This window comes from Podarcis melisellensis (assembly GCF_964234715.1).
Source record: "Podarcis melisellensis genome assembly, chromosome: 12".
NCBI lineage: Eukaryota > Metazoa > Chordata > Lepidosauria > Squamata > Lacertidae > Podarcis > Podarcis melisellensis.
Window position 1 is genome coordinate 18,425,018 of NC_138544.1, and position 23,343 is coordinate 18,448,360.

Here is a 23,343-nt window from a genome sequence, read left to right on the forward strand (position 1 = left end):
GGAGGTTTTCTGCATGAGAAAACAATTGCAAGGATTACATGCAGAGAAGCATGAGCTTCCCCCTTGCACGCACACACATATTAAGAAGCTTTTGTGTATCTCTTGAGTGAGTAGGGGCAGACAATGGACCGGATTTCCCTCAATATCTTTATCAACATTGTATCTTCACTTCCTTTGTATTGAATGATGACACCCTATTGAGCAACTCACTCTTTGGGAGAAGTTAAAGCACAGTGATAAACATACTTCTCTCTCCCAGACAGAGATCCACTTGGCATCATGCCTTTGTCTTGGTTTGAAGTTGTTGGGGGGGGACAGTTTATTTATTATCTGGCCAGACACACTCTGCAGAAGTTTGAGAATCCCACAATTATAAAAAATTCAAAGCAGAGGATGCTGCATGCCACACAGGTATTAAACACACACACAAAAATATCATAGAAGCAGTGCTCCTGCAGCCAGAGTATAGGAAGATCTGAGTAGTAAATTATTTGTTTTCTTTTGCAAATACCTACAGCAGTTACTGAGGGACGCGGTTGGCGATGTGGTCTAAACCACAGGGCTTGCCGATCAGAAGGTTGGCGGTTCGAATCCCCACGGCGGGGTGAGCTCCCGTGGCTTGGTCCCTGCTCCTGCCAATCTAGCAGTTCGAAAGCATGTCAAAATGCAAGTAGATAAATAGGTACCACTTTGGCGGGAAGGTAAATGGTGTTTCCGTATGCTGATCTGGTTTCACCAGAAACAGCTTAGTCATGCTGGCCACATGACCCAGAAGCTATCTGCAGACAAACGCCACCTCCCTCAGCCAGTAAAGCGAGATGAACGCCACCACCCCAGAGTCGTCCGCGACTGGACCTAACAGTCAGGGGTCCCTTTACCCTTTACACTGATTACTGGCTATTGCATTTCCATGGAATGATAAATATCCCAGCAACACAGAAGCAATATGGAACCTAGCAACACCATCCCAAACGTTACTCAGAATTACGGTCGGTCCCACTGAATACAAAGAGACTTGCTCCCATGTAAATATGCTGAAAACTGCAGCCTAAGTACATTCTCACATGTGATACACTAACAGCACAATCTTATGAATTGGGCTATTGGGTTGTTGTTTTAATTTTTATTACGTATTTTGTGGTTTTATATCTTGATTTTATTCTGTGAACCACCCTGAGGACCCCCCCCCAAGGTATCGGGTGGTATATAAATTCAATAAATAATAATAATAATAATAATAATAATAATAATAATAATAATAATAATAATAACAACAACAACAACAATAATGTCTACTCAGAAGTAAACCCTCCTGACTTCAGTGGTATTCTCAGATAAATGTGCATAGGAGTGCAATCTATGAAGCACATTTAAGACACTTTCATTAATTTAGCATCACAAATGAATGCTGTACATACAGGAGGAAATTTAGAAGAAAAACTGAATATAAATTCCAACGAATAGCCTATTTAAAACATTGCTGATTTAAACCTCAGGTGTGAAACAGATCCTAAGTTGTTCAATGCAAGCACAAAAAACCTGAAATCTCTTCAGAACTACAGAGCAACATTTTCAAAAGCATTAAACACTAATTGGTGTCCATCTGTTCCAAGCTGGTGGACAGCTCCTGTATTCTAGTTCTTTACTTTGGAAGATGAACTGCACTACTTTTATCAGAAATTATATTAGGAATATGCTCATATGTATTAGCGAATGTTCAAGAAGGAACTGAAGCATGCTGTTTGGACCGGAATGTAATTAGTCAAAGGCTCTCTGGCATGAAAACTCTGTCCACAAATCTCTGGTGTGTGTTGTTATTCAGAAGCAAACTACCTGTGGCATTAGTCACTATATATAAAATCACCATGTATAGTTTAGCAGTAACAGGCAGGCAAGCCACAAATGATCAGGTGACCCTATGCAACTTTGCACAGAAATTAAGTCCCACTGTGCACAGGATTGCAGATGGTTGAATTTATTTCACAAATCACGATTCCACCCTTCAGTAACAGGTAGCAAGAGCAGCTAACAAGAATGAATTAAGAAAACATTCTAATAAAATCATAAAGCAGCAGCAACAACAAAAGCATTGTAAAAACAGAAGGTATAATTGAGGCCTAAACCATGGGTAGGCAAACTATGGCCCGGGGGCCGGATCCGGCCCAATCACCTTCTAAATCTGGCCCGCGGATGGTCAGGGAATCAGCATGTGTTTACATGAGCAGAATGTGTCCTTTTATTGAAAATGCATCTCTGGGTTATTTGTGGGGCATAGGAATTCATTCATTTTTTTCCCTTCAAAAAATAGTCCGGCCCCCCACAAGGTCTGAGCTGCAGTGGACCAGCCCTGGCCTAAACAATCAAGTTGTGGGAGTTCAAAAGGAAATCAGAAAGAGGTTGTTGAAAAGGTGAAGGCACCAGGTGAGCTTCTCTGGGGAGAGTTTTCCAAAGACACGATGCCACAAATAAGAAAGCCCTCTTCCCAGAATGTTCCCGATACACGTCAGACAGTGGGAGGCACCAGTGGCGACAGGTAATCCTTCTACAAGCCAATTCCTTCCCCAGTCAGTCCACCGCCATGCCATGCAACACTTGGGACTGAGGTTGTGGAACCCCTTCCTCTTGGTTGCCACTCAGTGGAAGTGGCTGGTACTGCAATATACCCCAACCCACCAGCCATCACTAGCGCATCACACAGCTGGCTAAGCAGAGATATGAAATCAGAACCTGCAAGGTTTTCAGAAGGTAATACTTGGATGCCTGTACAGAGATACATTATTTTTTCCGTGGCAAAAATTCCTGGGAGTGAAACTTACTTGTTCCTGCTCCTATTGCTCTAGCCTTGATCAGCACCTTGACAACAGTAAGAAGAAAATTGGGGAGGGGGGGATGAAAACCCTTGCAAGGGCAAGCGTCTATGAAGGCACAGTTATTCTCCGTAGCCTGATAAAATCAAAATGTGAAGTGAAATGGACTAGCGAAGATCAAGAGCAGCTTCTGGTCTAGTTAATTTCACTCTGAATGAAAACTAGGCAATTTTTTCTTGTAAATCCACACATTAAAAATGTCAAATGACATTTCAAATGTAAGTCTCGTGTTATGGAGGGGACTGTGTTATTCACCTTGGACATTATCCATGGCAGACACATCAAAATGTAGTAGATATTTTGCAAAATGTGTATTGGAGCAGAGATTTATTCCTGCTTTTTTTGTAGGGTATCTGACTGACTGGAAAAAGGGTGACAATGGGTTGGGCTGCAGGAGATACCACAACACCTCCAAGTTTCTAAGAAGCAAGTATCTGCAGACACTCAAGTAGAGGTTGAAGAGCTGGCATTTGTTCTATTAGTGCAGCTGAATTCAGGGGAGACAGACATGGTTTTCTATTGTGGTAAGATGTGCCCTTTAAAACAATGGACATCTGGCAGCCCCTACTGAATTATACTGGAAATATCAGACTTGCTTCAGGTGCAGAATGCTCAATGAATTATTTGGTCGACATTTTTAAGGACCTCATCGGCACTTCCTGGACTAATCAAAGTCCAGCTATCCTTTAGTTTTCACACCACCAAATTTTGCAGTAGAGTTATCAAGTCAAAAACGTGCAAAAAAAAATAGCAGATAAAATGTACATTTGTTAATAAATTTTAATAATATTTTTTATTATTTATACCCCACCCATATGGCTGGGTTGCCAGTAGTTAATATTCACACCCAAATGCCTATTTTACAATAAAATGGATACAAAAGTCTATATTCTAGGATAAGATGCATCAGACAAAATGCACATTTTAGGGTAACACGTACATTGGGGGTAAATAATACACATTCCTGGGTCATTTAAAAGTTAATCTACAGACTGACGCATAAACAAGAGAAAACAAGAGTTAAGAATGAAAAAATGCAAGACCGGGTATAAGCCAATCCATACACCCTTAGCTCCAGGGCATGAATATAAAAGCTCACGTGTTAATAGACAAAGCTGTAGTTACATAAAATGTGTGTTCTAGGGCATTCTCCATGTGGTCTCTTTCTTGTTCATTATTTCTAACTGTGCAAATGTTTATATAATCAATCTCTGCACATGCATACAAACACTCACTGACACACCTCACTCCACTCTGTAATCGCCTCTACTCAAAATAGTACCTATTTTAATGAGATTCCCCACCCCCACCCCATTACAATAGCATTTTCTGCACTTGCCCCAGGAATCATCATCGGTGTGAGTGGCTTTTCAAGCTTCATCCACTTATTGATCATTTGGCTGAAAAAAATTCAAACAGCTGTTCACGCTCAGTATGCTTCCGCAATTCTTTTCAGCAACCAAGTAATTTTAAAAAATAGTGTATTTATTAGTCCCTTTGCAGAATCCCCCAACATTGCATGAGACTTGACAAAGCCATTATGAAGTCGAACCAAAGGCTCTCTCTGCTAGTCTGCAGCATGAGCTCAATTTAAAATAATTCAGAAACGGATTCTGCAAGAACCCTCTTTTGTTAACATCGTTTCTCTGCATTTGGGAGAAGCTGACGAACCAACTTCATTAGACTGAGCAAAAAAGCAATTTTGAAAAGGTAACGGAAAGACAGTGCATGGAAATAGAGAATATAGAAACAAAAGATGTCCTTCTCACAGGAATTAACTTGAAACACAGAGGTAATGATTTCCTACTGGAGATCTAACTTTCCCAGGTCTTAATAGGCTTCCAAAAGAAGACACATGACAGTGTCCACTGCAAATTGTCTTGGTGATCTAGAGTAACCAGAGCTTACAGGTCAAGGAAGGCATGCTCTATTCAAAATAGGAAATACCCTTCCTCAAGTATTATGGATTAGTAATTGTTTTGCTCACTATTTGACACAAGCTTCAGCTCAGTTCCATACTCATAGTGAACATATTTCAGTACAACCTGAACACCAGCCCTAGCCTAGTTTTGGTTGTGTTTCATGGTTGTGTTGCATGGATAGATTAGAGAACAATGTTGGTATGAAGTCTTGGAAGCCTCTAACCCAGGCACCCCCAACCTGCAGCCCTCCAGATGTTTTGGCCTACAACTCCCATGATCCCTAGCCAACAGGACCAGTGGTCAGGGATGATGGGAATTGTAGTCCAAAACATCTGGAGGGCCGAAGGTTGGGGATGCCTGCTCTAACCAATGGACAACTATTTAGAGACCCCCTGTAAGACTCTGGGAGGGTCAAACTAGCGACTCTGGTAGTGGAGCCCTGGTGCCTTGCTACCAGAGGATCTTCCAGTAGCACACAAGGGGGAACGCCAGATTGACTCCGCTGGTGTGCCATGCAGCCCCTGTAGCCCCCCCCCCCATCCAACTCACCCTCCCAGCTGACGCTGCTGCCAGGAGGCTATTGCTATGACTGCCTCATTGGGTGAGCCCTTTTCTGTTTTAACTGTCTCTACTTTCTTTCTGACAACTCTGTTTAATTCCTAGCAAGCTGGCTACTGTCTACTGCACTGTCAAAGAAACAACCTCCCTGAATTACTCTTTGCTGCTTCCTCCATGGCCATTCTGCTGCCTCTGAAACAGCTCTCCACCTTCTCTCCACTCAAAACCTGGGTTTGTACGTTTCTGCTTCAGCACCTTTCTCTTCCTACCCATTAAACAGCTCACTTGATGTTTCCCATAAGAGAGAGTTCCTTCTCTCCCCTGCCCATCATCTCTGTTGGGGTACAAGGCCTGGTCCCCTTCTAGTCCCTCCCTATCGTTTTCTCTTCCCGCTGCCAGACTTTATTCTGTATGATCTGCAAGGCAAGAGTGATGCTTCTAATGCTTATGCTAACCTGTAAAGTACGTACAATTCGGAAGATTTTTTTTAATGCCTGGGGAAGTTTTTGAAAACTACAGAGTTCTGATGAAATGCCTTATAATGAAAGGTGTTGTTTTCTTCTGTTTAATAGTTTGAAGACCCCTTTAATCATTGATGAGCCACTTTTTGAGATCTGCCTGAAAAGAAGTACAGTGGAACCTTGGTTCTCAAACTTAATCCATTCCGGAAGTCCGTTTGACTCCCGAAACCATTCGAAAACCAAGGCACGGCTTCTGATTGGCTGCAGGAGCTTCCTGCACTCAAGCGGAAGCTGCGCCAGACATTCAGCTTCCAAAAAATGTTCAAAAACTGGAACACGTACTTCTGGGGTTTTAGTGTTCAGGAGCCAATTTGTTCATCAACCAAGCCGTTTGAGAGCCAAGGTTCCACTGTATATAAATTCTTTAGGTATAAATAGATTCTTATCTGTTTTTAGGCCAGCTCTAAGACTGGAGCATGTTCTTCAGCTTTCAAGCCTTGACTTGAGAATCACAGAAAGGCTGAGTTGGAAAGGGACCACAAGGGTCATCTATTATAACCCCCTGCAATGCAGGATTTTTTTGGCCCAATGTGGGTCTCAAATTCACGATACTGAGATTAAGAGTCCCATGCTCTACCAACTGAGATATCATTCTACAAATCAATAGGGTTCACAGATGTTTTGAATATGCCTCCTGAAATATCAACAAATCATTGCAGGTTGTACCACTATAGACTGTCTGGAAACCTTGGCAGAAACTGCAGAAATACTGTCCTGCCTCCCAGCTGCCACCTTTGAAACTACCACCACAACCGCCCAGCTTGGAAAACCAACATTCACTCCCTGCAAAGAGGGAAACTATGGAATACTTTCCTGTAGAAAGCCAGCTCTCCAGGGAGACTTAGTTTTGTCTCTCTCCAATATACTGTTTTCTACTCTCAAGCTTTGCTTTGCTTTTTACATGAGAAGAATTCAAAAACATTTTGCAGGATGTTGCCTTGCTCCTTAGACCTGGATTTAAAGCCTGGCTTAAGCAAAAGTTAACCTCGTCTTACGCAAAGGCAGTATTGCAGCACATTCCTACAAATGTACTCCTATGTAAATCCCACTATTTTCACAGGGGTTTACTCTAGGAAAGTATCTGTAATATTGCAGCCCTACTGACTCACTTCACAAGATAGCTTTGAGCACGACTGAAGTGAGCATCGCACAGATTTCACACTAAGAGTGCTATAGAACAACTAAGTATGCAGCGTTTCAATACAGTGAAGAGAGACTGTGTGTGTATGCCCATACATGTGCATGGTGTATCAATTTGGAAAATGGTCGGTTTAATATTTTGAAATAAATAAAACAGAAGTGATTTAGTTGCTGACAATCAGTGGTATTCTTAAAGAAGACCTGGAACAGTTTAGCACTGGTGAAAGCACTGTAAACCCATAATTGATTAGTAGTTCCCTTCTCCCCACCCCCAGTCCCAGAAACAGACTTCTTCAGGCAATAAATAAGGTAAGTTCAGCTTTGATACCGGGCACCAAGAGGAATGCTGTCATCATGTTATTTGAAAGGCAACACCAGAGGGAAAGCTGTACTGTTAACTGTGTCAAGAATTTGCTCACAAACACAACAGAAAACCCATCTCAGCGGAAGGCTCAATTACGTATGTTTTAATTAGCTATGAATCTCGCCAAGCATCATCAGTGTCGTCTTTTAACCTGCAGGCACACATTATTTGACTTCCTGCTACCGGCTGCTAGTAAAACATTAGGCAGAGTGCACAGTACATCTAGAAGTAACTACTGATCACTGATTTCTGCTGATGGCATGCTTTTGAAATGCTGAAGGCGTTGTTTGGCACAGCCGCCAAACATTTCAGTAGTAGCTCTCGCTGTATATTTAATTAATGCGTGCAAGCTAATATTTGAGGAATATGCACAAGTTGGAATGGTTTTGTAGGCCTGAACAGTCAAAAATTTACTAGCACTTACTAGAACACAGGAGACCTTAGGAAGCTTAAAAGCAAGAATGCAAAATTGGCATTCCAGGTTTTTTGAGCGTGGGGAGGAAAGAGATCTTAATATTAGTAGTAATAATAATAGCAGCAGCAATGTTAGAAAGTAACCAATACAAATAGAGGCACAAGAATTAAATGTAGTGTTGTCAACCAACAGCCTCTAGTGTGTGTGAGAGAGAGAGAATTCAGTAGGATGAGTATCCTTTTCTGTTGACGATAAAAATTAATGTCCTATATAGTTGGTGCATAATGTTTACTTATATAGCACAGCAAGGTGGAGGCACTCAATTGACACAGATCAGAAAAGATGTAATTCCAGGTGCAACTGGAATTTAATAAGGAGTAAAGGATCTGTTGCTTCATAAACACTACTTTATTGAAGTAACTGGATTCTCTTTCCTTTGACCCATGTATAAATTTTTGTGGCTGCTATCCGTTTCTCCATTGGTTGGTTGAGTGGTTCTTTCCTTATACATCTTTTAATACAAGCATCAGAACTCTCCCATGAATGTGAAAACTACACCATGAAAACACACCAGTTCCCAGGATAGCGTAGCCATTCATATTTAAGAAGGAAACAACCTACTACTAACGCCGCAGTCGTCCACAGCGGATAGGCAACACACGAACTCCAATGGAAGGTTAGTCAACTTTTGCAGCATGCAAATATTTTCACTCGATCAATAATCCACATTCACCGTTGTAGGCAAGCTTAGGCCATTGTGAGCATCTCTGCTGCAAGCACACCAGTCCTTCCATTTATGAAACCCATGCTGGGAAACATTATTGGCAAGGCAGGCATACCTACAGACAGGAGGACTGATCAATGTGTTTCGCTAGCATTATCTTTAGCAGGGACATGCTCCCCTCTCTTTGGAAGCCTGCTTCAGAGAATTCGCAGAGCAGAAGATCTATCAGCACCACCAAGGAAGGCAAGGCTGACCCATTTCTTTCAGTTTGCCAAAGGATTCTTGCTCTTGATACAGGATGAAGCAGCCCATCTACAATGACACAGCAAGGATGTAGCAGCAAAAAAACCCAAAACCGTGCAGGCTTTCCTCCTCTCCCTTTGATATCTATTCAGCACATTCTAGGCCCGTGTTCCCTATATGCCAGAGGAGACACTTCAGCAAGGGATCTGCTGTTAAAGCAAACTTTTGAGCCAGCAGTTTTTCCTCCGTTGTCGTTGCAGTTCGTAAAGCGCCCCACCCCTCACCGCGCCCTCCCCACTGGACCCAGAACAACGCTGCTGAAAAAGAACCACAATCCTTTACAGAGAAGGGTCCCACCCTTAACAAGTGGCTCTTTCAGACTTCTTAATCTTGCCTTGCCCTTAAACCACATTAGGACCGCCCTTGTCTGCGCCGATTTGGGGAAGCAAGGAAAGAAAAGAAAAGCATCAAACCGGGTGGAGAATGATAAGAGCACTTCTAAAACATAAGTTTTTGAAAAAATGCATAACAACGCATACATTTAGGCTTAATATCCAAGGCACCATTTCTGCACGGAGAGACGTAGGGCTCTTTTTTTTTTTTACTCCCCTTCCTCCCCCATCCACGATCATTTGCTTCCTATATCCAGATTGCTCTCCCCCACCCGGCTCGACCCTCCCAGTTTCTCCAAGGCGGCTTTCCCCACCCCCACCCCACCCCTCCCGTGCGCGCTCGGCGATTTCCGCCTCGGCAAAGGGGGAAGGACGCGGAGTTGGTGGGGGAACCTACCTTTTTGTCTTCCTTCTCGCCGCTGTGCCTCTTCTCCGGCTGCTGCTGCTGCTGCGCGCTGTCACCAGCGCTTTCCCCTGCCTGCCCATCCTGCTGCTGCTGCCGCTGCTGACAGCCTCCAGACCCCTGCGCGGCGTGGGGGATGGGCTCCGGGCACGGAGAAACTCCCCGAACATCCATCTCCATCTTCCAAGCCGCCGGATTTGCAAACAAAAGCAGCCAAGGAGAAAGAGACTTTCCGCCAACCCGGCGTCTCTCTCCCTCTCCAAATCTCTCTCTCTCTCTTAGGATTTGATTCCCCTTCCCGGGTTATTGCGCGTGCATTTATTTGGCATGAAGAATAGGAAGCCGAGGAGCACACTCACATGGTTCCTCTCCTGCACCGATCCGGCGCCTGCGATCTCATGCACAAACACACACTTGAGATCCTCCAGACTTTTGCAGCCAACGTGTGCGCCTCGCTGTCTTGCCGGCGGCGGGTACGGTGGCCTCCAGCCGCCCCTTAGCAGCGAAAACGCCCGCGAAGCGCGCGCGGTCCCCTGCCAGACCCAACTCCCACCGGCCTCCTCCTCCTCCTCCCTCGGCGAGGATTAGAGACTTGGTGGTGGTGCTACTACCGCCAGCCGGGGCTTCCAGGCCCGGGCAAGCCTTTTGCATGGGTTGCTCTGACTGAATTTACCCCTTCCTCCTCCTCCAACGCTTCTCCTTTCTGTTTCTCTCTCTTTTTGGTTAGGGGAGCCTCTGAATGGAGAAGTTCGAGGCGGCGTGAGGGAAGGAGAGAAGCCGCCGAGGGGCTTGGGAAAAGGGGAACTCGGGGGTATCCTGAGGAGAATGTCGAGGAAAAGTTAAAACGCCTCTGGCGCGCGCAAATGCACCGCGCGCGCCCCGCCCTGTCGCCACAAGGACCCCAGGCAGGCGCGCGTAAAGGGAGCCGCTGGTTTCAGTCCCGAGCGGTGGGGAAGAGGCTGGTTTATGAAGGAGACAGCGGGCCCCCCTCGCTCCCCCCACCTCTTCCAAGCCTCTGTGTCTCCCTGATGCTAATCTCCGCGCTGTGCCCGCGCGCGCGCTCCTTTCTCCGTGTATCTATACATATATGCGCAAGTGGAGCTCCCTCTCCAGACGGCCAGCGCAGCGCATGAGGAACTGGAGTAAAGGGCGGGCGTGGAGGAGGAGGGGGGAGCGCGCGCGCGGGTGAGAGAGAGAGAGAGACGCCCCCCTCCCCGCGCACGCGCGGCTTGATGGGCTCTGCTGATTGATTCTTCAGATTAATAGTTGCTGTTTCTGAAAAGAAGGGCGAGCCCAAGCTCAGGGGCTTCTTTGGAATTCCAGCTGTGAAAATGTGGAGTCATCAGGATGGGCGCCTCTGGGCATGTGCAGAGAGCCCAGAGAATTGCTCTGATGTGGTCTTATACCTACACTTTAAAACCTTCCGTTTTACAAGTGTACCAAAAATAAAAGTGAAAGAAGCTTGTATGGTAGAAAAGGTAAAATGGGATGTGGGTGGCCCTGTGGTCTAAACCGCTGAGCCTCTTGGGCTTGCTGATCAGAAGGTCGGTGGTTCAAATCCCCGCGATGGAGTGAGCTCCTGTTGCTCTGTCCCAGCTCCTGCCAACCCAGCAGTTTGAAAGCACACTGGCGCAAGCAGATAAATAGGCACCGCTGTGGCAGGAAGGTAAATGGCGTTTCTGTGCACTCTGGCTTCTGTCAAGGTGTCCCGTTGCGCCAGAAGCAGTTTAGTCATGCTGACCATGACCAGGAAAGCTGTCTGTGGATAAATGCCAGCTCCCTCAGCCTGAAAAACGAAATGAGTGCCGCACCAAATAGTCGCCTTTGACCGGACTTAACTGTCCAGGGCTCCTTTACCTTTACCTTTTTACCTATGTTAGAAAAGAGTGGGGAGGGAGGACAGTAATTGTTTTTAATTTGGATGGGCAGTTGCGCCTGGAACAAACATCATCAATATCACAGCGTGGATAGCTTCATTGGTGCTGATAATGCCAAGGTTGCCGGTTCAATCCCTGTATGGGACAGCTGCATATTTTTGCATTGCAGGGGCTGGACTTGATGACACTCAAGGTCCCTTCCAACTCTGCAATTCGACAACACATTAACTCTGCCAACACATCACCGTGGACAAATTTTACAGTCCAGTTGAGGGGGGATGACATTGACGCAGGATGCTTGGATAGGAACTGAGCTGGGTGCTCCAATGGAGATTTGTCCTCTGGGTTTTTCAGCAACTTGAAAAGTACCTGTGTGTATGATGTTCCCAACAAGCCAATAAATAGTTTTAAAGTGTTCTCTTGAATGAAAGCCAAGCTTTGATCTGATCATTCTTAAATCAGGACTCTTTTATCAGGTGACTAGGCTGCGTTTCTAAATATAAATTTCCAAATATAAGCTAACATTGCCTTAAAGAGCTGCCATTGCTGCTTTGGATGTTACCTGGAAACATACACCGACAATTTTTAGCATACATTTTTTGAAAAAATCCACAGTATGCATGGTTCTAAGGAGAAAATGTCTCATTCCATGTAGCTGTAGAAAATTTTCCCGGTTCATGGAAACTCGCACGCAACCCTGTTTGCATCAGCTGATGCCCTGACCCAAGGATATTCTGAGAAAATGCTCTTTGTGTAGCATGACATGGAGCCCTATGGAACTTTGCCTCTAGAACCAGAATGGCTAAAATGGTTTGTTAGCTTGCATCTACACTGGCAGATCTTGCAACTGAAATAGAAAGGAAGACAGCCAGGGACGAAACATTAGCAGTGCCCCGCTCCTCTATCAAAGATCCATCATAACCCACCCCCCCCCCTCAAAAAGGCAAGCTGCATTTAAAAGAGAAACCATTCACCTTCTAAGAGCCCATCAAAATGCCTGTACTTCTACTTTTCCCCATATAATTTTTATTAAATTTTCTGTTTTACATTTTAGAATATTCATTTAAACAACCTTAAAAATATCAGTGACTTCCTTTCTTCTCTTTCCATGGTTCATTTTACATATCATAAATCCCTGCATATTTTACAAAAACTATGCCATTCAGTATTCCATTATTACATCCTTCAAAACTTATTTACACTGTTGAATTTATCTTAATGCTGTCCACGTTTTCAAATAAACACAGTTTCTCTCCATATATTCAGTAAACATTTTCCAATCTTCTTTAAACATAGGTTCTTCTTGTTCTCTTATTCTTTATGTTAGGTCCACAAGCTGTGCATATTCCAACAGTTTAAGTTGCCATTCTTCTTTAGTTGGGACTTCACTCGATTTCCATTTTTGGGCTAACAAAACGCGAGCTGCAGTAGTAGCATACATAAATAACCCTTTTTGACACTTGGGAATTTCCATCTAAATTATCCCCAACAAAAAGGACTTGGGGTTTGTTTGTTTGTTTGTTTGTTTGTTTGGGAAAGGTACTTTTAAACATTTTTTTCAATTCATTATGGATTATTTCCCAATACTCTTTTGCCCTTTTACAGGTCCACCACATATGATAGAATGTACCCCCAGTCTCATTGCGTCCCCAGCAAATATCTGATTCAGTCATATACATCTTTGCAAGTCTACTCGGACTTAGATACCATCTGTAAATCATTGTCAGGTAGTTAAAATGCCTGTACTTGAAGGCTTCCTCTTTCTGCTTCAGCTAAATATTGAAGGTCTTCCTAAGTGTGTGCATGTTCCATGAGCTTTGTACTTAAGCACAAGACACCAACTACAATGAGTCACATGCAGGCAGGCATTGGAGAGGTGGAGCACTCTGTCCCTCCTCTGGACCCAGAATACAAATACAGGGAGCTGTTGCAGAAGTGATAGAGCTATACCTTCTGTGTTAGCCTCTAGCAGGTCAGTAATGTTTTTCTGGCTAGTAACTTTTGTGGGTTTCTTAATATTTACAAGGCTGATTCAACACATAAAGGTAAAGTGACCCCAGACCATTAGGTCCAGTCGTGACTGACTCTGGGGTTGCGGCGCTCATCTCGCTTTATTGGCCGAGGGAGCCGGCGTACAGCTTCCGGGTCATGTGGCCAGCATGACTAAGCCACTTCCGGCGAACCAGAGCAGCGCACGGAAACGCCGTTTACCTTCCCACTGGAGCGGTATCTATTTATCTACTTGCACTTTGACATGCTTTCGAACTGCTAGGTTGGCAGGAGCAGGGACCGAGCAACGGGAGCTCACCCCGTCGCGGGGATTTGAACCACCGACCTGATCGGCAAGTCCTAGGCTCTGTGGTTTAACCCACAGCACCACCCGCGTCCCGATTCAGCGCATACATAATGTTTAAACCTTTTTTTTAAGGTGATCTTTTTAAAGATCATTTGTTACACTGCTGTCATGCCCTGAACAACAACATTTTCTTTCTATATCCCCATTTAAATCGTTGTTGTTAGGTTGTTGATACAACTATCCAGAGAATCCTCTCTTTTTTTCATACAAGCATGATAATGTCAAGGTTGCAGGTTTGATCCCCATATGGGACAGCTGCATATTTCTGCATTGGAGGAGGTTGGACTATTATATTATTATTATTATTTATTCAACTTATGCACTGCCCTATACCTAGAGGTCTCAGGGTGGTTCCACAACAAGACCACAAGACTAGATGCTCCTTAGGGTCCCTTTCAGCTCTGCAATTCTATGTAGAACATGAATTTGCCAGCCGCTTAACAGCTTTTGGTCTGTTCACAGTTTCTTCTATAGACTTGCATCAGAGGAGTTGTTTAATGTCTTACTGTAAATATTCCTTGTTGGGTGCACCCGGTTCTGCCACCCTAGACCTAAATTGTGCTAATATGTGCAGCCTCACAAACATTAGCTGGGTGACAGATTGTGCAACTAATACCATTTTAAAGCTAATTAAAAGTGTTGTCTTCTTTGTTGCTTTATTGATTTACACAGCAACTTTTGCCATAGTTGCTAGCCACTTGTTTACAAAGTTAATAAAATGATAAATTACACCCAAGTCTCTCTGTAATGGGGGGGACAATGAAGAATTGGTGTCTTCTTGTTGTTAGAAAATAAAATCAGACCCAAATTCTCCAGCCCCTGAAGCTAAAACTAAAACCAGGAAAAGGGCTGAAATAAATATAAACATCTTACCGTATGTGCCTGAACTTACTGGAGTCGGGGTTTGGCAGAGTGCCAAGGCAAGCCCATTCCAAAAGCGTGTACCCACAAGGAAGGAGGAGTCCTCAGTTGATCCTGAAACATTTAACCCCAAATGTCAACAAGGATCTTCTGAAAAATCTGGGTGGTCCACACACAGTCAGATTCTAGGTCCCCGCCCCCCGTGTTTATGTTTCAGAGGATAATGATATCTAATGCTAACTTGGAAAAGACTTCTGGTCTGCATTGTCTAATGGGTAGGCAAACTAAGGGCCGGAAGCCAGATCCAGCCCAGTTGCCTTCTCAATCTGGCCCGCGGACCGACCAGGAATCGGCGTGTTTTTACATGAGTAGAATGTGTGCTTTTGTGGAAGGTAAATGGCGTTTCTGTGTGCTGCTCTGGTTCCCCAGAAGCAGCTTAGTCATGCTGGCCATATGATCCAGAAAAACTGTCTGCAGGCGAACGCCGGCTCCCTCGGCCAGTAAAGCGAGATGAGTGCTGCAACCCCAGAGTTGTTCGCAACTGGATTTAACAGTCAGGGCTCCCTTTACCTTTACCCTTTTTATTTAAAATGCATCTCTGGATTATTTGTGGGGCCTGCCTGGTCTTTTTACATGAGTAGAATGTGGGCTTTTATTTAAAATGCATCTCTGGGTTACTTGTGGGGCATAGGAATTTGCTCTTCTTCTTTCCACAATATAGTCCAGCCCCCCACAAGGTCTGAGGGACAGTGGACCTGCCCCCTGCTGAAAAAGTTTGCTGACCCCTGGTCTAATGCTTACTGTACATTTCTTTAGCAAAGACCTTGACTTATAGCAAGCATGGCTAACTTCAACCCCTGCTAATGCTGTTGAACTCCAGCACCCAGGAACCCAGCAATTTGCCCATTGCCACCCAGTGAACTGTATGGGTCACTGAGGGTGTTAGCCAGAGTTTCCTATGTCTTAGCCCAATCATACCACACTGGTTCTTAACGCACAATGTGAAATGTCAGGCAGAAAACATTTAGTGTTCCATGATCTATCCTCAGTATTTGTGGTGATAAATTTGGAGGAGCTATTTTTCAGCACTACAGCTTAGAGCTTGTTTTCTTTCTTTTTTTTCTTTTCCTATACTTTACATAAATATTCCATCACACTTTGCAATCCAACCTTTCAGAAGTGGGCGTAGAGCCGAAATGTGAGACTCATAGTCTTTTATCAGCTTGTAAAACATTGGCTGCCTTTGCAGCTCAAACATGGCAGGCAATTGGATGGAACCCTTGGCTGTGCCATTTCCAAAGAGAAAACTGTTGTGGACAACAACGACTGGCTTGTCACATGAACGGAGAAGTGGAAAAATGGGAGCACAAGCCAATTCAGCTCAATAGTCCGGCGTCAGCTGAACAGAACTGTGCAAGTCCATGACCTAAGAGAATCAGCTTGGAATACTTCTCCCTGTCTTGGTCCAAGAGAATGAGACAACAGCTGCCTTTTATTGGAACAACATGTGTGGGTGAAAGAGCATGTAGGCATTCCAATTCAAGAGAGATCTTTGTAAGTCTGCTGCTGCATTCAGATAGCAATTTATTCCTGACATTTCCTTACCTGTTAATTTCTGTGCTTTTGTTTGATCTTTCACACAATGCAAAATCCACATCTGGAAATCTGGCAGAATCTAGCTGGTGTACGCTAGGGGAAAATTACATACAAACACATGTATATTATTAGGAGGAATTTGCACTAAAATGCTTATGAATTTTCATGAGAACTTCCCCCCCCCAAACTGACGTGAACTGAGCTTAAGAGTGGGAAGTGAGAAATTCGGCAAAAATGGAATTGAGAGGTTTGCCCACTGCTATTTTTCTAGAAAAAGAGGTGCCGGAACTCACCTTGTTATCTTAGAATGGCAATGGTGCCGTTTTAAATGTCATTAGGATGATAGTAGATACAGTGGTACCTCGGGTTACATATGCTTCAGGTTACATACACTTCAGGTTACAGACTCCACTAACCCAGAAATAGTGCTTCAGGTTAAGAACTTTGCTTCAGGTTGAGAACAGAAATCGTGCTCCGGCGGCGCAGCAACAGCAGGAGACCCCATTAGCTAAAGTGATGCTTCAGGTTAAGAATAGTTTCAGCTTAAGTACGGACCTCCGGAACAAATTAAGTACTTAACCCGAGGTACCACTGTATAACATTCTATAACCTTTAACATACATTTTCCCTTTGCTAGTGGCTCGCTGCTCTGCAGCGCCCTCTGGTGTCACATTTTAATAAGACATTATTGACGTTATAAATCACGAGTGTAGACCCGCCCCCATGTGAGTTCCAGCTGGGGGGGGGGGAGCCCTGGATTTGCCCATCCCTAGCTTTGTGCAAAAGCCAAATCCCTTCCAAAAGGAAGAGGGTTAAGGAACATCTCACAAATTGGGCCCTTACCTGTGAGGCTGTGATGGACTGTGCAATTACGCAGGAATGCCAAAATAAAAATTCAGAATTGTGGTACTGCTAGCAGAATTCAACATTTGAAAAACTGGCTGGGTTTTTAAAAGCAAATTTCTAGTTCTCGGTGCTTTGAGGACATGCCTGAATCTATGTGGCCAATGTTTTGTAATGGCTTCAACTATGCAACTAAATGCTATTTTGTAAATGTCTGCTGAATCTCAGGCTCCAGAGAGATTACTAAAATAGATTTCTGGGTTTATTTGTTTTATTTATTTATAGCATTTGTACCCCGCTCTTCAGCCAAAAAGACTCCCAGAGCGATTTACATAAAACCAAGACCAGATACTCCGTACCCGCAGGCTTACAATCTTTGTTTTTTAAAAAAAAAGGTTGCATTTGGACTTCAGTGCTATACAAACTCTCTGTAATTAACAATCCCAAATGTTATGGTACATAACAGTGAGAACGTGGGTGGGGGATTAAACCTTACTTAAAATTGCTCAGTTTGAATAATTTTAAAACTTGGGATTTTATTTTATTTGTATTGGTGGAGGGGTGGGGGAATAGCACTGTAAAGTACACACAACCTTTCCTTGGTCTTTAGAACGGAAGGCCTTCCTCACATCTTGCCAGGTACAGTGGTACCTCAGATTAAGTACTTAATTTGTTCCGGAGGCCTGTTCTTAACTTGAAACTGTTCTTAACCTGAAGCACCACTTTAGCTAATGGGGCCTCCCGCTGCTGCTGCGCCGCCGGAGCACGATTTCTGTTCTCATCCTGAAGCAAAGTTCTTAACCCAAGGTACTATTTCTGGGTTAGCGGAGTCTGTAACCTGAAGCGTATGTAACCCGAGGTACCACTGTATGTGGCAGAAGAGAGAGAGGCATCAAAAGACTGGCCAGTCTGGGAAGGGGTCTCAAATGACGCAGAGGCACTTTTCAGCCTCCCAGTTGGTGCCTGAGTCTCTATGCCAAGATTTTTGATAGACAGTAAAACCAAGTCTCTGGTGCATCGCTGGCAGCAAGGGCAGCTTCTGAGAGCTGCTGACTCTACATGGCTGATAGAGGGAAACATTTTGTATCCGCACGAGAGAAATACCATCTACAAAGCAGCCCTTCATCTGGCTACAAACGAAATGCTCTGCCTTTCTGGTTATATTTGTTTGTTCATTTTGATTTCTGTACTACCCTTTTATCACATGTGGGCCTTCTGGGGGCATGGGGGGGAGGCAAGTATTAAACTAAGGTTACCAGATTTTTTTCAATGTATCCGGGGACACTTTTGAACTTCAACTGATTTTGTATGGGGACGGATTTGTAAATCCAGGGACTTTCCCCGGGAAACGGGGACATCTGGTAACCTTACGTTAAACCCAGGCGCTTCTCCATTAACACCGTGAAAAAACAGTGTAGCAAATTCAAAACCAGATTAAAATAAAACCAAACTGTACAACTGGCAGGCATACTTCTGTTGTGTTGGTTGTATTCGATGGGGCTGTCTAAACATAGACTATGAAACCTTCTTCAGAGTTTGCATTGTGTCGCAGGGTGTAGAAGCCACAATGGGCATTTGAATCGCTTTGACCTTTTACCACCCTCAAACAGTTTAAATCAAAGACTTCCTCGTGTTGATTCAAACTCCTTGGGGCCTCCGTCAACGCCGCCATATCTGTCAGCTGGCGCTCCCAGCTCTTGCAGTCTGGGTTGTGCAGGGCTGCTTCCTCAAGCACAAGTCGGCCTTATCGATAATTCCCTCTGTACTATACATTTCAAAGCAGATGACACAGATGTACATCGAGTCGTTTCCCCATCCACCGATCTCGGCTCCTCTGAGGGGCTTTCGAGCAAGCCCGCAAAACATCCAGCAGCCCAGAGGAGACTGTCATGCTTGAGCTTTTACATACAGACCTTCCGAGATTTGCCTTTGTCTACATTTCCAGACTGCTAACCTGACAGAAATATCCTGCAGAACAACCCAACTCTACCAGGGACAGGGGGAAAGACCACCAGACTCCTTTACGCAATTCTCACAGGGGGCAAAGACTTCGGATTTCTTTTGATGTGAACGATACCAGCCGCTTTAATTCATGTTCAAATTTGTTTTGTTTTTTGAATAGTACATCTGTGAAGCCTCTGCTCATTTTTTTTTAACGGTGTGATCTAAGGCTTTTAGCATTTGTATTGTGTTTAGCAGAATAACTCAAGGCCAGCCCTATCCATGTACAGTGGTACCTCGGGTTACAGACGCTTCAGGTTACAGGCGCTTCAGGTTACAGACTCTGCTAACTCAGAAATAGTACCTCGGGTTAAGAACTTTGCTTCAGGATGAGAACAGAAATCGCACAGTGGTGGCACGAAAGCAGTGGGAGGCCCCATTAGCTAAAGTGATGTTTCAGGTTAAGAACAGTTTCAGGTTAAGAACGGACCTCCAGAACAAATTAAGTTCTTAACCCGAGGTACCACTGTATAAGGCAAGACAGTTAAATCAGTGCTGGTCATTGTGGGGCAACGAAAGGATGAAACCCACAAGTTTATATTCCCCCCCTCTCCTTTTGAGCCAACTCTTACTTGCAGAATGCAGTGATTTCTATGCTGCCTTTTAGGGCAAAGCCTTCAGAAAAGGTAGCTTACATAAAAACAACCATCAAATATTGCGTCATGTAGCAATAAAACCAATAATTCAAGACAGCATTCGAAAACAATCCACAGGCTAGAACATAGGAAGATCTTAATGAGTTTGAATACGAATTACAGTTTTTAGAAGGTACTTCATTTGTAGAACTGAAACATTAGGGTAACTTCAGTACTTACAGATATTAAACTATCACTTAGGTGGCATAAAAGCATGGCAATAGCCTGGGATGATGGATGTTGAAGCTCAGTAACATCTGGAAGGGCCAAAGTTTCCCCACATCTGATACTGAGATTTATTTTTTAAAATATAACAAGTTGTGTTGATTTTTCAAAATACAGGATACACAAAAGGAAAGTTGCTACAGATACAACAAAATTACCCTTATGGAACAGATTTTCAGTCTACTAGGTCTTACCAAAGGCAAGTTTGTGAATCTGGTGGCTGCCATTCATCAGTTCATTCATTTGAAAATTTTATAAAGGGCTCCCCAATCTCAATGAAACCATCCACATCTGATACAGAGAGATGTTGAAACTAAAAACAAATTGCTGAGACAGAGGAAGCATATATTTGAGTACATTCTGCACGTGGTGAGCATCTGTGAGAGTTATCTTTAGCAGAGTTTTAGTTCCTTTCAATTATCATTGGAGCATGTTGTACATGTTGTACATGTAGCCGCTCTGAGCCCGGCCTTGGCTGGGGAGGGCGGGGTATAAATAAAATATTATTATTATTATTATTATTATTATTATTATTATTATTATTATTACTTTTGTTAATGGCCTTAAGGTGCAGGTAGGAACTTTCCCTTCTCTTTGTATTCAGCAGTTTTGCATTTAGATTTTTGTATAAAGCGGGGTTTTTTATCCTATATATTAAATACTGGAACAAAAGCTCATGTCTTGCAGAAGGCAAGAGTTTACCATAGCAACGCATTCATTATTTCAAATGACAATGCACATAGGGTATGAGTTCTTTACAATATTAAAATGGATTTGGGATAGTGTACCTTTAGAAATCCTGCTTAATTATAAGCAAGTTGATTTATCAGTTAAACAGGGATAGGAAAATGGAGAGGCATTCATGCAACTTAATTGAAAAAAACTCAACTGCCCTGATGTTCTGAAGACGCTTCGAGCATTTTTGAAGGCTTGGGCTTTTTTGAAGGAATAGTTGAATCACATTTGGCACCTTCCTTTTCAGATGCCTGCATTAATTTGTACCAAATATATTCTAATTAAATGACTATTTTTATGCTGAAGTAACTTTTAAAAAACAGCACTTCATAGAATGCTGAAGTAACTATGAAGTTGGTGTATATGTGGTGAGTAGTTTTGAAAAACTTTCCTCCCTTCACTTCTGAGTTATGTTTAATAAAAATAAAAATATGGCATACTGTCTTGGGTATTCTAATCTTTTTCGTCGCTTACACTGGAGGAATAGGAATAACACCTCTCTTCCATTATCAAACATGGAACATAATCCACAAGGACAGCCATCGGCAACCTTTTCTCGGCCAGTGGGCATGTTTTGAATTTTGAAGAAAGTGCCATGAAGCCAGTCACAAAATGGCTGCCGTGGGGCATGGCGTAACACAAAAAGACTGTCACATCTAAACCAGCAGAATATGCAGGACACAAAATGGTGCCCGCATGCTCTCCCACCAACCACCCAATCAACAGGTGTGTGGGGTTTTTTAAGGCATTCACATCAGCCACTGCTGTGCTCACTCACAGGCAGAAGCTCTTTGTACTCCTCCCTTGTTTAGAATAGATGGGAGGGAGGGTGTTCACTTCAGTGGGGCTTATGGGATGGAGTGGTAGCCTAATCTAGTTTGGTAAACAATAGCCAGTGGATATGTGGGGAAAGGATCTGAAGTGTGACCCCTTGCTCCCAAATTACAGATTGGCTGGATGTGTGGAGAGTAAGCAAGGACAGGGATTCTGGTAATCATGAATCACGCCAGGACCCTTTGTGATCCAGCATCAAATGATGTACTCACAAATGATATCTGAACCTGCTCTAAGGGATAGATAGCCTAAGGGATGATTTGCTGATAACGGGATGTCTCATGGCGACTCCCAGTACAAAGAGCTTCAGCTGTCTGAGCTCTCTTCAAAAAGCCAACATGGCACCCGTTTGATTTTCAGCAGGAAGTGTCAGAAACGTTTTCCTGTAGTAGATTATACACTAGTCGCAATCCATTCCCTCAGCAAACCTACCATCTGCTCTACATATTGCCCACATCAGATGCCTCTGCCAAGAGCAGTTTAATGAATACAGCAACCATACACTACCTAAGACAGCATTAGAAGCTCTTATCTGTGCAGGAAAAAAGGCGAAGAAAAGCAATAAGGGCCAAGAGCAGATGAGTTCAACATCTGCTGTTGTGCACAATCTCCTTCTCAGAAGCCTGAGTGTGTCATCTGTAAAGCAAGGCCCACAGGGATCTATCCTATGGGACAGCAGTCAATATAAACACAAGGAACAATGGATACAGTTTGCACACTGAAAGTCCATACATAAATCTATTAGGCAGCATGGGAAGCCTGTGGCCTTCCAGGTGCTATTGGACTACAACTCCCATTATATTTCCCTGTTGGACATGCTGGCTGGGACTGATGGGTATTGGAGTTCAACAAGATTGGGAGGGTCATTGCGTCCCAACCTCTGCTGTCAGGAGAGCTAAAGTTCCATCCATTCACCCAGTCCAGTCCTGATATTTGTCTCCTACAGTAGCAAGCCAGATGCCTTTGGGAATCTGGCAAGCATCCTGGTCTCTTCTTCTCCAACTGTTCCCTCTTCTGCAAATACCTGGATTGAAGAGTGAACATTTTATAGCAGTCTGTGTTTGGGGGAGGGGGAGGGTGTCTGTATGCAGTAGCCAAAGTGTCAAGACTAGATGAAAAAAATACCAGTTTGAGTCCCTGTGCAGGCATGGAGTTGTTGGTCTGCCCTGGAAAAAGTCACTATGCCTCATCTTAAAGTTCCCATTTTTTGAGAGTGAAACAGTGCTCCTTGGAGGATGAGTAGGAGGCAAACATATCAGTATTACATGCAAATCAGCATCAGCATCACCATCTCTTCTCCAGCCACTCTGCGTGGCTCCCAACAGAATATTAAAAACACGATAAAACATCATACATTAAAAACTCCCCTAAGGTTGCCTTCAGGTGTCTTCTAAAAGTCTACCTCTACTTCTCAATCTAGAATATAGATGTTTATTTAAAGCTATCATAATCTGGGGCTAGATTATTCTCCAAGCTGAACCACAACGAGTGATTTATCTTATATGCCTTCTATTACCTATCTGAACATAAACACACTCTTCACATATTTTTCATTAAACGTATTGCTCATTCAGGGCAGTTTCTTCCAACATTTGTTCAATTTATTTCCCCTTTTAGATTTGCCACATTACATCTCATTGTTATTTCTCCTTGGGCAAAATGGTATGTGCATGGTAAAGAGGTAATGCATACAGTTAGTTAGGGAATACCTAGTTTGACTAGGCTGCTGGAGCTTTGCAGGTTCAGTCAGAAATCAGCCCCGTTCAGTTCAATGTGGCTTCTGCCCTAGTAAACTGGTTTAAGATTGCATCCTCAGTGTTCCCCAGGCACT

General features: G+C 43.7%; 1 protein-coding gene and 1 long non-coding RNA gene across 5 annotated transcripts in view; both read right to left on the reverse strand.

Moving 5' to 3' along the window:
- Window positions 1-10,551, reverse strand: part of RBMS3 (RNA binding motif single stranded interacting protein 3) — a gene marked incomplete at its 3' end in the record, with an annotated part of 736,788 nt that extends 726,237 nt beyond the window's left edge. For 2 of the 4 annotated variants that reach the window (XM_081883321.1, XM_081883322.1), the window contains exon 1: window positions 9,544-10,548. In XM_081883321.1, coding sequence (XP_081739447.1) covers window positions 9,544-9,729 — 186 coding nt within the window. In that variant the 5' untranslated portion in view covers window positions 9,730-10,548. Of the gene's footprint in view, window positions 1-9,543 lie in introns of all 4 variants that reach the window. The other 2 variants (XM_081883319.1, XM_081883323.1) reach the window with 2 other exon arrangements.
- Window positions 10,552-12,984: 2,433 nt separating this feature from the next.
- Window positions 12,985-20,376, reverse strand: LOC309353857. Its single transcript, XR_014162082.1, has 3 exons — window positions 20,138-20,376; window positions 16,249-16,332; window positions 12,985-14,757 (listed from the first exon to the last, which is right to left on the reverse strand). It is a non-coding gene; the product is annotated as an uncharacterized lncRNA (long non-coding RNA).
- Between the last annotated feature and the right edge of the window lie 2,967 nt (window positions 20,377-23,343).